This window comes from Hermetia illucens, chromosome 3 (assembly GCF_905115235.1).
Source record: "Hermetia illucens chromosome 3, iHerIll2.2.curated.20191125, whole genome shotgun sequence".
NCBI classification, from domain to species: Eukaryota; Metazoa; Arthropoda; class Insecta; order Diptera; family Stratiomyidae; genus Hermetia; species Hermetia illucens.
In genome coordinates, this window is record NC_051851.1 from 40,482,165 (window position 1) to 40,498,293 (window position 16,129).

At 39.1% G+C, this 16,129-nt stretch overlaps 2 protein-coding genes across 3 annotated transcripts in view; both read right to left on the reverse strand.

Moving 5' to 3' along the window:
* The window catches only part of LOC119651060, a 66,315-nt gene extending 59,497 nt beyond the window's left edge, over positions 1–6,818 (reverse strand). The window contains exon 1 of one of the 2 annotated variants that reach the window (XM_038054391.1): positions 6,702–6,818. The gene's annotated coding sequence lies outside the window, so the exon portion shown is untranslated. Of the gene's footprint in view, positions 1–6,436; positions 6,615–6,701 lie in introns of those variants that run through there. The other variant, XM_038054392.1, reaches the window with a different exon arrangement.
* Positions 6,819–7,693: 875 nt separating this feature from the next.
* LOC119651554 (inorganic pyrophosphatase) overlaps positions 7,694–16,129 on the reverse strand; it is a 28,660-nt gene continuing 20,224 nt past the window's right edge. The window contains exons 5-7 of the mRNA XM_038055187.1: positions 13,072–13,223; positions 7,909–8,018; positions 7,694–7,844 (exon numbers count right to left, since the gene is read on the reverse strand). Coding sequence (XP_037911115.1) covers positions 7,813–7,844; positions 7,909–8,018; positions 13,072–13,223 — 294 coding nt within the window. The 3' untranslated portion in view covers positions 7,694–7,812. The remainder of the gene's footprint in view (positions 7,845–7,908; positions 8,019–13,071; positions 13,224–16,129) is intronic.

Genomic DNA, 16,129 nt, shown 5'->3' on the forward strand with positions numbered 1-16,129 from the left:
TTCTTATAAATTTGCCAATTGGCCAGCGTTTTATCGTCTATGAATATATATCTGCCCACTTTAGAACGTCTTCATTCATATCAAATCCCTATAACGCTGTCCAGCATATCATACCCACGAACCCCATTACTTCCTACAAATGTGCGCAATGAGAATGTGCAGGATTTTTGAATTCTTCTCAAAATTCATTGGAAAATTCAATCCTAACACCCTTCTCCCCTACCGCAAACGGCGAATAAATGTTGATATTGATCTAGTCTATAGTCAACAGAGTCCTCTTATAAACGAGCATTCAAAACATTTCTAAAAATAAAAAATACACATTTCCATCTCACTTTCATGAGCATTATGATTGTAAGGAGAGTAATTCGTGAAAATCTCTCGTAGATGCATACGTATTATACGAATATCCGGAAAATTTCGACCTCATAGAGTTCGCCGAACTAGGTGTTAATGAAAACTATGAGAAAATAGAAATAGATTGACCACTTTTCCTCGGCAATGGAACAAATCAAAAAGTTGATGCTTCATAAAAGAACTCTAATGAGACAAGCAATTTATTTGAAAATGTATCCGTGCCGTATGCGGTGGCAGTCTTTTGAGTTTTTGTTTAAGATTCATTGATTTAGATACTTATCACATCAAAACATGATCTACATACAGGTGAGCTTTTTCACTGATCTACTGGTGTTGGAGCAGTGGCAACCTTATTGATGAAGAATAAACAAAATGTTTAATTTAAACAATTTTTACCTCTATACTTAGCAATTCAGTTCATTTGATAATAAGGACATTCACTTTTACCATATTATCCCAGATATTTCTCGGGGAATTAAAAGAAATTCATTTAATTGAAAACAGATTCATATGGCAACAAAAATTGAGAGAAACAAAATAAACTAAAAGTAATGAAATCCAAATCCATTTCTTAATAGTTCTCTGAAATCAAATAAAAAACAAAAGAGGTTTAATCCTATTTAAAAGCGTATCAAGATACCTGCCTCTAATAAACCATTTTGACTTGAGAGAACTTTTAGGTAAAATTTATTTAGTATAAATAGCCGACCTCATTAAAATATTGTCAGATAAACAGGAAATCTCTCTAAGTAACAAGAAACAGTCAAGGGACTCAATCTCCAGATAGCAACATGCGTAAACATTGTTTGAACCAGAGTACATTTGGGAGCCAGCCTGCCACATCGAGTAAATTTGAAACGATTCCAGAAGAAGATGATGAGGACGAGTTTTTATTAGTTCTATATAGCGAGAAAGAACTTCAGAAGCTACGTAACGATGATTTGGACGAACTGGAGAAGTTATTCCCAGTTGAGTCAGCGTCAGCAAGCTCTGAAGTTAGCACCAAATCTTCATGGGATGTTCCGCGCAAATACAGCCCAATGAGGCTAATACCGAAGAAGTGTAAGAAGCATTGGATTGTTGCAAAGTGCAGAGATCTACTTGAAAGCAACAAATTGTCGAAATCGCTTTCTTTTTTCAAAGATGTAACTGATGCTACATTCCATAGAAGCACTGCAACTGTTACCAGAGCAATTTCATACGCTTTCAGAAGATACAAGTGAAAATTATCTGATTATTAATGCAAAGGTACCAGTTTATTATCATGAATGGAGAATACACCTTTCGGTTATTATAATTGTGAGAATTGTTACAGATTCATTTAGAAGAGAATTTACATATTAGTTTGTGCTGCTAATGTGACAATAAATAATTTATAAAACAAGGATTGTAGTTGATTAATTAGCCGGGGGTCGTTCCTGTCGTGATGGTTTTTGTTGGCCTTCATCCCAATCGCACACCCGCTTTCTTGCTAGCCTGGAACCGTTTGTCACATTACTTCGAACTAGTCCCCGAGCTCCAATTTTGTGCAAGTAAGACTGAAAACCTCCATGCTCACTTAAAAATTGGGTAAGGAAATAGTCAGTCTCACCATGCCTCCGATTCAGCCACCCACCTGATTTGCCGCGCAGTCTATCTGCCTCTAGTTTCATTTTGCCAAGATAGCTGCCACTCGTCTACAATGCGTTGCCGTTCTTCACGAGCAACAACCTCCCCTGCGCTTGTAGCTTGACGCTCCATAGCAAGATGGGCAACGCGGATCACTCCCGCGATCACCATCACGGCCGGTTCAGAGATAGTGCGATATGCAGACTCTCTGTACCTGCGCGGGACGTTTACGATTCCAAGAGCGTCAGTCCATACCTCTGCGTCGTAACGCAGGACAGACTGCGTTGAACTCGTCAGGAGACGTCGTCTGCTAAACTTACGACCCCCAATGTTTGCCATTAGCCTACTTAACGCCGAAATTCCAGCTGCTGCCCTAATTTGCTCAAAAAAGCTCATCTTTGAGTCAATAGTCAACCCGAGGTACTTTACCACTGGTTTTTGACTCAATTATCGACTCGCCGAATGATATGCACTGTCGGAATTCTCTTTTTAGTCAGGATGTCTACTTCAGTTTTTTCCAGGGCAAGGTTGAAACCATCCGCTTACCCATCGCGTTAATATCAAGTCTGTTTTGCATAACCGACCAGACTCGACTTTTCTGGCATATCGAGTTTAAGTAGACCATCATGGGGTAGCGTTCCAGAGGTCCGGCCCTAGAATGGATCCCTGTGCTATCCCCGACGTGACATCCATCCCCCTTTGACCCTCTAGTGTTTCATAGAGCAGAGAGCGGTTCCTTGGATATCCCCTCAATATCCATAAGAGATAGTTTGTCACGTGGAAAGTATTGTCTAGTGTGCCTAGAATGTCTTTACGAGGAGCACCATCCATCGAGTTTGGCGGCTATCTACCTCCGCCCTTCCTCCGGCCTTTACACGGGATGACCCCCTTAAATCCATTCTGGCGTCATTATATCCGATTTAAATTGATATGTATGTACGCTTTTTTGTACGATGGTGCATATATTTCAGCCATAATTGAGCGCCTTATGAGGATATAATCGATTTGCGTTTTCATATTGCCACTATTAAATGTAGGAAGATGAGACAATCGTTTGATGAACCATGTAATCATAAGTACAAGGTCATGGGTGTCCCCAAAATCAACTATCCTCGTTGTTCGATTATAATCGATAGTATCTTACTGCCCATAAGATGCCGCAGATAAGATTCCAGGAACGGACCAAGATTTATAGTGAAATAATAAAATTCGGTCAAATTTTGTACGTATTGTGACGAAGATCACTTTGGGAAAAATACGTGTGACGTCAATTTAAATCGTAATAATGATGAATTGTTAAACCTAAAGACGTAAACCTGTTTCCTGCCACATCTGCGCTGGCCGGTCATCTCGGTCGTCGATCACTTAGTCAACATTTTGTCTCATTCTGTCTTTACAGGCACCTCGATAACTCCACTTTCACCATGGCCGAATGGGTGAAAGTTAAACGCCAGAAGCACGGCGCAGCGCCCGCTCCGTCACTCGGCGAAGTGCTATCTGAGCCCTCGTTTGACTCAGCAGCCGAAGAAGAACAAATCGCCGTAGAACCCCGACGGAACAATCCCGTCGGCAGGATAAATAGCTTGAATAGCATAATTCACCGGCAAAATCTTACGATCCTCGAACTCAGGAGAAAGATCGAGCAGATGGAGAATGCCATCCGTCGTCTCAACATCAGCGACGCACTATTCGACTTCAAACAGCGTACCGAGCGGCGCCAAAAACATGCAAGAGAGAAAATCCCTCTAATCATCATCAAGGAGGAAGATACGGCTATCCCAGATATCATCTCGGAGTACCTAGAGAAGCTACCGAATAAATAAACCATGAAGAAGGGTACAAAGTGTACCAAAGTCCTCGTCAACACCATTAAGGAGTTCGACGAAACCAAACATTTCTTGTCGACGAACGCCAAGAAATTTTATTCGTATACTCCGAAGTGTGAGAAACCTGTGAATATGATCCTAGGTGGTTTCCACAGCTTCCACCTGAGGACGGACGTAATGACCGCTCTCGTCCGAGCAGGCCTCTCCGAAGTCACCGACGTTCGCCAATTCGAGACCCAACACTCCGTTCAGGAGAAAAGGAACTTCAACCTCTGGCTATTCCCGTGCCGACCCGGTTTTCTTCTTCATATTCTACCTTGTCCGGATAGCTCAGTGGTTAGAGCACTGGGTTATCATACGGAAGGCCGCGATTTAAATTTCGCTGGTGGCAGTGGGATTTGTATCGTGACTTGACGTCGGATAGCAGTCGACTCAGCTGTGAATGAGTACCTGAGTCAAATCAGGGTAATAATCTCGGGCAACCGTAATGCTGACCACATTGTCTCCTACAGTGTTCTGTAGTGTACCGCTACGGTCTTGAATGAAGTGCTCTAACACACTTCAAGGCTCTGATCCAATATGGATTGTTGCGCCAACGATTATTATATTATTATTATTCTACATTATGAAAAATTTTCCAGGAAATTTTCAGGATCTTGACGCTATTTTATATATCTGTTCTCTGTTTACCTTACTTTTGGAAACTTCCACCTTAGTAACACTGAACTCTCTGGTGAAAACGTATTTCTCGATAATTGTTGACCGTTTCTCCGGCTCACAAGGGCACTGCACTTAAATAATATATTTGTTTTTACAGGTTGAATCCATATATTTCATAACGAGTAATACGGATCGCAATAACGTTCTATCGTTTCTTGCAAACAACAACCAAACAGTAACAATTGGCACAAAATCAAATTGAAAAAGAAGTTTGAAAAGTTAACTCTTTAGAGTTTTCTGTGGTGGCCGAAATCTAGTAAACTTTTCCGTGAGTTTGAATTTTGCGACTCTTTACTGTATATGGTACTAATATTAAATTTATTTGAGTAGATACCGGAATGGGATGTATTTTGGGCCGTAGATTTTGGGCTTGGTTAGTTTCCGAGAATGACTCTTGTCTCAGTTTGAGTGTGCACATTTTGACACCTCACTCACCCACTTCCCAATTTTCGTCTGAATTGAAGTCTTCTTGTGAAAGTACTAATTGAGACCTTTTGTTTGATACCTCGGCGGGTACATTACGTAAAAAAATTGCATCCCCTTTGCATATATGGGGAACCCCCTTTAAAATTTTCGTAAATTTATATCAGTCACTGTATGTGGGGGATTTCATAGTACACATATGTCCATCAAATTTCGTGTGAATCGGTGTAGCCTTTTTAGAGGGAAGTGTAAGGTTTTGTTAGTCTTTTTCGGTTACGTTGGTGGTCGAAACTGGAAGCTATTAAATTTTCTTAAAAGCAATTTAACCATTTATAAGTGCTCAAATCTCATAATAATATTGACGGTGGAACATTTTAAATTGATCCTTAACCTTGAAGCATATTAGATCACTTCATTTTCAGATTGTAACAATTCGCTTGGAGGGAATATAGCCAACACTGAGTTTCCTGGGATTTATGACCAGAACAGAGAGATTGAAACACAATCCCTGATTGTCACAACGTAACAATATAATTCCAAAAACTGCTTGGTCATTGTAGGCGAAGCTAACACCTGAAGAAGCTGGGGTGTCTGTGGGATGACCAGCAGATTTTGTATGAAGAGCAACGGAACCTACATACATATTCTAGGACAATGACCGGCGCTGGTGCAAAGAAGGAAAACACATCTAACAGCAGGCGCAAGACCGAAACCACCTAAAGGTGGAAATAGAAGGTCTTCCTTATCAGAAACCAGGCCGTGACCTAATCTTTAAAGAAATAGTGAACGAAACGACCGGAATCGTCAAAATGTCTTATCGATAAAGAAAAGCACTTTCTTCAGCCACTTCTGCATAATGAAAACTACTAAGAAATTAATGTAATTTTTTTATCACTCTATTTGCTCTCAAGCTAGAAGGGGCTTTTCTGTATTCCAAAGACAGGTGTCTCCAGAACCACATAAAGTATGAAAGCCCATTAAAGAACTGCAACTCCATTTACAAAGTACGCTGCCAATCATAGCAACCCTCTTCCAATATTGAGAGAGTTATGAATTCTTAGTCTTCTTCTCAGTGCGTTTTAATTGTAATGCTGCTGTGAGGTTATCACTTGAACCACAGTAATATTGAACATAATGATAATGAATGGAATAAGAATGCAGTTCCTGGACAGTACAATACCCATATATGTGCCAGAACTTTTCGGGTAATATTCCAGTTGAATTTACGAGTTATCCCTCCGGTTTACTGTAGAGACTAATTGGGAGTCACTTTCATCTAGCTGAGTTTATCAGTGCGATGACTTCTTCTAGATCGCTCTATTTGGATGGAACCTATCCGGTCATTTGGCAGTCATCCGCAATATCATTACAAGAAAACGAGATATAGCTTCTTTTATGTTACTTTATGTTTTCATCCGGTTTAAGGAGGTTCCTAGACTATGAACAGGAAATCGAAATGAATGCCACCCTAACAGCAGCATTAAATGTATAAAATCACTTACCCAAAATGTAACGAAACACAACGTAAAGAGCCTTGGCATTAATGGAAACTCACTTCACCTAAAACCTATTATTTTGCCCTTCGACACGACTTGAAAATCTGTTAGTTACTCACAAATTAGTGACCTCGTAATACTTCCTACTAGTGACTCCGTGGCTATATAACTGCCATTCGAAGCGATTGAAAGCACTTTATATCAGCGCCATCATCCCCTTACAGAATAATCTAGAACCCGAACAAATACTGAAAATAAATCAATCACTTACTATTTTCACAATTGCACAACGAAATTTCGAGTAAACTAATCGGCGCTGACAATCAAATGACTCTGCATCCTATGCGAACATCTGATGATGACATTTCTGGATAAAAGTAAACAGTGGAATGACAGTAAGTAACAGCGAACAGGCTTACCAGCTTTTCACAGTCAATTCTAAACAACCACTTTCCACTTACAGTGCAGTGGCTTGCCTGCGAATGAGAGTAGAGGGAGCAGCAAATGAAAGCGGACAATCAGCTGATACTGGCGGGTGGTGCAAATACTGTAGTCCGTTATGATGTCGATATAATTGGTTGACTTGGTGCATGACAGTGGGGAAAGAGTACAAGCCTTTCGGAAAACCATGGAGGAGCGAAGCATATCTTTAGAAACCGGCAACGATGCGTAGGTGTGGTTGACCAAATATCCAAGTTTAGATAACAACTGCATTTTATGCCAGCTCTACATGTTTAACACTTTCCAGAAACTCCAAACCTTCAGAAACATCTGACGGAACAAACATCACCATTCATACGTTTGCAGATGGACTAGTGTTTTCTGAGTAGGCAAGCAAATTCCCTTTGATTTGTCCAAAAAACCGACACTAGATCGAATCGGCGACTAATACAAACCTACACAAACCAAGCCAAACACCCTATCCTATCCCGTTTAAATTTGCGGTGGCTTATCGAGGTTTGGCAAACATGTGAATTCGGCCTGAAATACATGATTCATTATGATAACCAAATATTGGTTACGATAAAGAATCCCTATGCAGATCAATCTCCACGATATCAGCAGAATTTAATATGATCGAACCAATTTCTTATAAAATAATCCTAGTTTCATAGCTGGCAGGTGATCTTTCGATAAGCAATTTGTATTAAGCTTATGAACTTTCCTTAACATGTCCTCACAAAGATAAAAACAACTTCAGTTTAAGTAGGAAGACGAAATCTTCAACCCCTACTTTGTTGAAAATAAAAAAAAAAACCATAATTTTCGAGATCATCCCAATTTATTATTTGTCCATTGCAAATTATGTTTCTCCATGCAGGATATTTCAAATATTTGTGATAACTTTTTTCCTGTTAACTGCTGGTATGGTGAAATACCGTTCACTTCAAATGGATGAAATGCCACTTGTCGACTAGAAGAAACAAAATAGATATTTGTGACCAAACATACATATCGCGAATAAAACGATGTCATACCTGAATGTCCGATGTTTTCTGGTTCAGCAGCGTCGAGAGGCTGAGCCAAAATCTTGTCACCATCCTCTTGTGAGATGTTGAATGGAGAATCAGATACACTGGTGTTTACGCTGGATAAGGGAGAAATTATAAACAAAAAACAATTAGCATAGAATTAAAAAGAGTATTTGATGATTGTAAAGATATTTCGTAAATTCATTTGCCTAATTATTCAACATATTTCAAACTTGATGAAGTCGATATTAATAGAAAGTTGCAACATACATGCGTTATATAGAGCCAGAGTTTAATACCTCAAATATGAAAGATTTTTCACTTCCCTGCCGAATCTGAATTAGATTATATTAAACTTTACCAAAGACGGTGCTGTCTATTTGGGTTTGAAAAGGCAAACTTAGTGATTCCAGTCTGCTAACAAGAATGGCCAAAAAATACCTAGTCACACAGAATAGACGAGGGAAGTCTCAAGCATCATTAATATGCAATACACTATTAAATTCATTACACCAACGAAATAGTGATTTACATGCGGGCTGGTTACTAAAGCGCAATTCGATATATGTGTTTATCGTCAAAGGTAATTAAAAGGCAAAGGAATTCGTAAGTTACAAGCGAATGGAATGGAATGATGGATCTCTATTGATCTCTCTTTGAGGAATTGACTGTAATCCAGGAGTGGAAAGTGATCATGTGGTCGTGATGGGAGATCTGAATTCCAAAATGAACCATAATAACACCTTATTCGTGGTCATTATGGGGCAACATATTCTACACTTTTGAAATCCTCATTGCATCGTCATTAACAAAACATTCTTCGAAAACAGGGCAGTTGAGCTTGAACTGAATTGAAGCAAATATCGAATAAGATCGACCACATCACGATCGTCAGCAGATTTAAGAGACGTTTCTTAGGGGGCGCTGCTTTTGGCTTCAAAGGAGATCATGATATGATAGTCATTCGCTTAAAGCCCACTCGGAGAGGCCTAAAGCTTAAGTTCCCCAAATTTAACATGAACCGTTTTTATTGCAATTTATTGCTGCGCTGAAGACAGATATTATAAATGAGCCGCCATGGAAAATGTTTGTAGTCGGCCACATCCCAAAATAAGTCATAAAATGGACCAAGAACGAAAACGTGGATGGATATAAATGAATGCTAGAAGCTAAGAAATAATAATCGCTGCCAATCAGGGCAAGCTTGCAAGGTTAAAACTCAGATAGCGACTTAAAGACCGAAGACGATAACCTCTTTCCAAGGAAAAAGAACACCACGAGGATATTTCAATTGAAGGGATATTTGGATTCTATTTGAAGCATTGAAGTGAAGTTTTAGTAGCATTTAAAACTGAATTTAAATTTTGATTTACAAGCATAGCTTCGATTCACCCAAACATAACTGAAAATGCTATAATCGCTTTTATAGCGTTTCCAGTGTGAGTGTCAACGTCCATCATACAAAGAATATGCCATTTAGTGAGATGTCAATTTTAAGAAAGAGAATATACACAAAGTTTTAAGTTCCTCTTCCATTTTTTATGTCTTGTTATTTTTCTTCAGCCTTTTTCCCATTCATAAGCGGGGTCGGCTCGTCGTGATCGGTTTCGCCATTTGGTTCTATCGAATGCCTGATCTGGGTGCAATCCCGAGGCTTTTAAATCCCCATCCAGCGTATCAAGCCACCGTTTCTTTCGGCCTCCATTTTGGTCGTTTACTATCGACTTCGATGTTTAGACAAATCTTGGCAAGTGAATTCTCGTTAACGCGAATTGCGTGACCATACCATCGAAGACGCCTCTCTCGCAACTTTTCCAGGATTGGTGCAACCCCATAACGATCGCGGATATCCTCATTTCGGATGTGATCAAAACGTGTCACGCCACTAGTCGAACATCTTCGTTTTCATTACCGCAAGACGCCGTTTATTGTCTTTTACAGTTGACCAACACTCAGAACCATAGATGATTGTGCCCGTTTCATGGGGATTGGTCGTCAAAAAGTCAGTTTTGTTCAGATTTAATCTAGACCGTGTTGCATGAGGCGATCATTCCATTCTTGGACAAGTTGCTCGAGATCATTTTTGCTATCAGATGCTAGGAAAACATCATCTGCATAAAGCAGTGTGTAGGGCGCTGGGCGTTGGATATCCCGTGTGACGGTGTCCATACCAGAGACACGAAGCGGGTTTGATAAACCCGCCATACTTCGAACTTTACTTTTCGGATCGCGGTAGAGCAATTGAACCCAGCGCACGAGTTCTTTTGGCACTAAGTGTGATCGTTAAGTATACCAGATGAGTTCGTGTGGCACACGGTCAAACGCTTTCTCTAGATCCAGAAAGGCAAAGAGGGCGATGCTTCTCACGGTGTTTCTCCATGAGTAACCACGCATCGTGTATTGCGTCAGTAGTTCCGCATTTTTTATATAATAAAGTTATTTACATTCTAAAATCAAATGAAATTTTATGATTGATTTCCTTCTGCTGTTTTAACCCAAAAGCAATAAGTTTGTAGATTTTATTAAAGGATTGGCGAAATCTAGAAGCGTGGTCCGATCGAAACCATATTTATCGCTACCAAGCTGTAACCCTGAAGAAAAGATTTGAAGAAGCGAGTTGCATTGAAGTCTTGCGGAAAACTCAAGATATCCTGGAGCGACTTGCATTGAAATCGTGCGGAAAGCTCAAGATTCCCTCGAGCGAGTTGCATTGAAGACTTACGGGAAACTCAAGATTTCTCTCGAAATTACCAATCCGGCAACCAAACTTTCTTTTTTTCGAACTCTCCTTAGCTTTTTTTACTTAGTGTTGAAGGGAAATTATGTCCTCTTAATGTGAATAATTGCCCCCATCTTTCAGTCAAAAGAAAATACCCTCTTCAAAAAAAACTTTTTTTCATTTGCCTCATTAACTCGATTTGCCGTGACGACTCTTTTAGACGAAAGCCCTAGTGTCATAGGTCAATCATTGGAAAAATAACGCCGCATTATTAATAATATTAATCAATGTGTTTTCGATTTTTTAAAATGTTAAAGATTAAATCGAATTTCTATTATCAAATTAGTAGTTAGTGTCCAAAAACAAAAAAATTAGAGAATACAAAAGCAAGTGAACCCGATAATTACCGGATAGTATTTGCTGCCTGTTTTTTTTTTAAATTCGCGGGGTAAAAATTCACAGTGAGTTTCCCTACAAGTTGAAACTTGTTGGCACTGATGAAGGGAACAAGTGGTTCCCGAAATATCGGTATTTGCAAGAATAAACATTCACACCAACGAAAAAGAAACAAGTTTTCATTATTTCAAATAAAAATTATAGTAATATACTATTATTAAATTTATTTGAACAGGTATCGATATGGAGGGTATTTCGGAGCCTAGGCACCATATAGTGGCAGCCCCCTGATTTTTTTTCAAATTTTTCGTTTGGGTAGTTTCTGAGAATGGGTTCGTTAAAAAAATGATCAGTTTCAACCCCCCGCACTCCCCACCTTTCTAGCAAATGGCAAAACTAAGATTGGATTTGGAAAGTACTAATCGAGACTTTTCATTTCATACCCCACATTACAACTATATGCATGAGCGTTCACAGTTCCTACCTTTCCCCGAGACACGTGACGGACAAGGAGACAGTAAACCGATTTTAATAAGGGTTGTGTTTACACAAAACCTTAAAAACAGGTGGATGGCCTGTAAAATTTTCACCAAATGACTTTCGGAACTGAGCAGGAACAAGGTCACAACATCCTTCAAGCTTCACGAATTTGTAGCAATGCTTGAGATACGGTCATTGAAAAAAACAATTGCAAACTGTTTAAAAACTTAATCACTCCGGCACTAAACAAGGCTCAAAGCTAATTGAGCTTAGTACAAGTTTGGGCTGTTTTAGCTCACGATACAGTCGTAACCTACGTCGTAATTATCAACGAAAAAATCAGCGAATTTCTTCCCAGACACAAACTAAGAGCGGACAACTCATCGCAAGTTGATATCACATAACAACAAAGGCAGGGGAAGGCAAGCGACAAGCGTAACGTGATTTAGGGGTATTTATATCATCAGTTTATTCATCAGCATAATTACTAGTTTTATTTCGATAGAGAAAGGGCTACTTTAAAGCTAGTGGTTAAACAACCTATTCAAAAAAATTGTTTAACATTTTAAGGCATAGCAGATGATCCAAAAAACGGTCCCTTGTCAATCTAAGATGTCAAAGCCTGACAAACTGGTAAATATAACCCAATCGTATGCAATAAGTGAAACGTACATCCGCCAAGAGAGTAGATAAATTATATCAGGTTTTGTTTATTCCCTCTCAGCTAAATTATTATGCCAACGAACAATATTGTCGTACCTCCTAAAACTGACTGGCTAAATAGAGAAGATAACACAAGCATAAAATGCTATTGAGAAGAAACAACAACAAATTAAAGTAATTGAGGAGAAAAAAATACGCAAGTTCTCTGTTCGTTCCGCAAGGTATTTATCAAAATCCTAGAGAACGAAATCAAGCTATACACGAAGAAATTCGAGAGAGTGCAAACAACATTCAACTGGATTATCAGCACCAGAATGTTGGAAATTCAATAATGGCACTGATAATGATGAATTCACACACATTCACTGCCAACAGCGATTTTTAATGATCGTCCCAGAAAAAAATTGCAAACATGGAATAATTGGTATAACATAAAAGCTGTTTTAAAACCCCTTCCGCGTCTCCATAATCATGCCAATTAACTCCAATGAATGTTATATTTGCTTTGAAATGTTTTCAGGTCGGAAGATAAATTAAATCTAAAATTGGCAGGTCAAGTTACAGAAATTAAGTTCATTACCGCCACACCAGACGATACGGGCCTGTCGTAAGAACTCACTGCGCCGTAACAGGCTCGGAGTGGGTACTGAACCTGTTAACCACACATACAATATTTTGGATCACAACTCATTGCAGTTTAGATTCGATTTGCTAATCAAGAAAACCTTATTCGTACCCATGGTAAAGAAAGAAACAATCACAGCTTAGGCTCATGTTCCTATCTTAAACAATTATAGAACTACAATACAAACATTCTAACACGCAGACCGGAACGACTTTAATTTATTTGTTTATTTCCTGCAACACTACAAAAGCAATTGTTATTAATTTTTATTTAATTTCAAACTTACCAAGAAAGTGAGCCTGCATCCAATTCCTTTTTAACTAATCCCTGCCAGAATTTGTGCGTTTCAGCAACGACATTTGTAGCGAAAGCCGCATTTTTCGCCTCTCCGTTAAAGGCAAACTGATTTTCAGGTTTTCCATCTGGGATTTTGTAAATCTAAAAAAGCACAAAAGAAAATTATTTGTAGTTTGCTTTTATAAGAAAATTAACATGTGTTGATCAACAACAAACAAACAAACAAATTTGATCAACATTGCGTTTCTCTTCCTGGATGCCCTCCATCAATTCCCTCCCGCTTTGATTAACTCTTATTAGACAATGAGAAACTGGTGGTGTGCACTTAGATAAGTGAATGAACAATAAATTACATCAAAACATCAAAATAAGCATACAGAATAAATACGAGAGCAATTCTTTTTCACAAACATTTATTGTCTTCTTTGCTTGAAGAACCCACAATATTTTCAAAACTAGATTTTTGTTAGGAAATAGAGGAAGTCCTTTCACTTGATGATGAGCCGATTTATATTGAAAGCAACTTACTACCACTACTTATGATCCACAGGACCCCTCTGCCTTGGACAAGCAACGAATATGCAAAATTAGACGATTTGCGGTTTCAGCACTTTCGGTCACTCTGCCAGAGGTGAAGACAGCGTCTGATGAATTGCTCATGCCCTGCACGAAATCGCAAATCGTCCTAAAAACTAGCTGCAAATAACATCCCTTACCAACATAATGAAATATTATTTCAAACAAAAGGCATGACTGCACAACCAATCTTAATTTGAACGAAATATAAAAATTATTCCTCATCAAACGCTCCACATGTAAAACCTTAAAATGATACCAAATTTTTAATTCATTCTGGTGGTTTATCAAGTTTGCTTTATATTTATTAGCAATTTCATGGTGCTAGTGGAGTTTCTATGCCCTCAAGTTCTTCACATACCGTAGAGCGCCGGTTATCGTCCGCGCCATTATCTCTGAGCTCGTTATAATAACTCAAGGTTTGATACTCATTAATCCGCAGAGTTGGGTCCCAAGACTCCAGATGGGAGGATTGGAAACAGCTTCGTAGAATGAAGTCTCCGCTCTAATTATAATCTAAATCTTTTGCGGAAAAACCAATACAAATTTCACGGTCTAACGATTGTTTCACCTCAGAATGTTTCTTCTATGTCAGCCTGTGATCAAGTTTTATCCCGAGATATTTGTCATCTTTGACCTGGTAGATGGCAACTCAAAACTCAGTGTGATGTGGGGACAGTTCCCCGCTTGAATGTGAAAATAATTTGGCAGATTTCGGCTCTGATCTATCTATTCTCCAGACTGAGCCATTGCGAGGTATTATACATCTTTGATATGGGGGACGGCCACCCCATTCAATGTGACAGTTGGGGACATTTGGTTGTGATCACTTTTACCCTCCCAGCTGTAAGTTATTGTCAGTTCTTCAGAGATGAACATCAAGCATTTTAATAGCAGTTTGTGCATTGGAATACGTTCTTAGAATTGGTGTATCGTCGACAAATGTCACCAGTTATCAAGTTTCTGCCTGTGCCCAAGTCAGAAGTGAAAGCCACGGGATCCAATAATCTACATTGGGAGATCCGTGCTAGTACGTAGATGATCCCGAGACATGAAAGTTTTGCACTGAGCAACGAAAAATTCCAAACCGCAATGCATTTCTTTAGAGAGCCAGTTTTTACTTAAAGAACTCATTGTATTTTATCAAATCTTCAAAACTAAATTTTACTTAGGAAATTGAGAGAGTCTTGAGTCCGTCATCCACTTGATGGCGCACCGGATCAGTTGGGAAGCAACTTAGCTAGTATCGCCATATTGAAACTTACACGACGTGCGTTTTCGCCACTTTCAGACAGAGGTGAGGCAGCGTCTGACGAGTTACCTCTGGGTAAACCGTCTTCATCTTTTCATTTTTGAAAACTTGGGTGCTAAGCTTGAAACGAAGGGTTCGTGGACCAAAAAAAACGGGAATAAGTTGCTCCCCATTGATCTCATCAACGTCAAGTGGATGCGCCCTTCGAATTCTTCCGTTTTTAAACAAAGTCTCTCGTATCCCTTTCAATTAGAGTGGAAGACAAGACAGTGACAGCGTAAATTTCAAAGGACTTTTGGTTGAAGGGGAGACATCTTGAGTTCCAATCCCTTGCGATTAAGCATGGACGAACTCTATCAATTCTAATGTTTCTAATGTCTGTTGAATAGGTATTCTACAAGATCTTAATATATTCGAAAATTATCGTTATAATAGTTGGGGTTACACCACTATTTCAACAAATGCTCAAGAGAGCCTTTACATTCTGCAATTATTGATTCATACATTCTATACATACCAGGTGGGCTGAAAAGTGCGTAGGCTAACACACAGATGGCACTACTAGTATTAAATCCATATGACTTGTAGTTAACCTTAACAATAACCTAAAAGACACGTGTGCAAATTCGCCAGCTGTCGTACCATTAGTTTGTGGGATAGAGCATTTTGAGTTAATCAACTTTTGTTAGTTTGAAGAAAATGGATAAAAAGGAATTTCGTGTGTTAATGAAGCATTTTTTTTTTGGCAGAAAACTAATACTGTTGAAGCCAAGACCTGGCTTGATAAACATAATTCGGGCTTTGCACCAGGAAAATTAAGCATTGAGAAGTGGTTTACCAAGTTTAAACTAGGCGAAATGAACACGAGGACGATACACGCAGTGGACGCCCCAAAGAGGCTGTTACTGATGACAACATCGAAAAAGTCCACAAAATAGTTTTGGATGGCCGCAAAGTGAGTTAATCGAAATAACTGAGGCTCTACAAATATCGAAGAAAAATGTTGGACATACCGTGCATGCATTTTTGGGTATGCGAAAGTTCTGTTCAATGTGGATGTCGCGAATCGACCAAAAATAACGAATTTATGCGTCGATAATGTGACAATGGACGAAACATGCCTCCATTATGTCACACCAGAATCATAACGATCGTCATTTGAGTGGACTGCACATGGTGATCCGACTGCAAAGCGCGTAAAGACACAACAGTCCGCTGG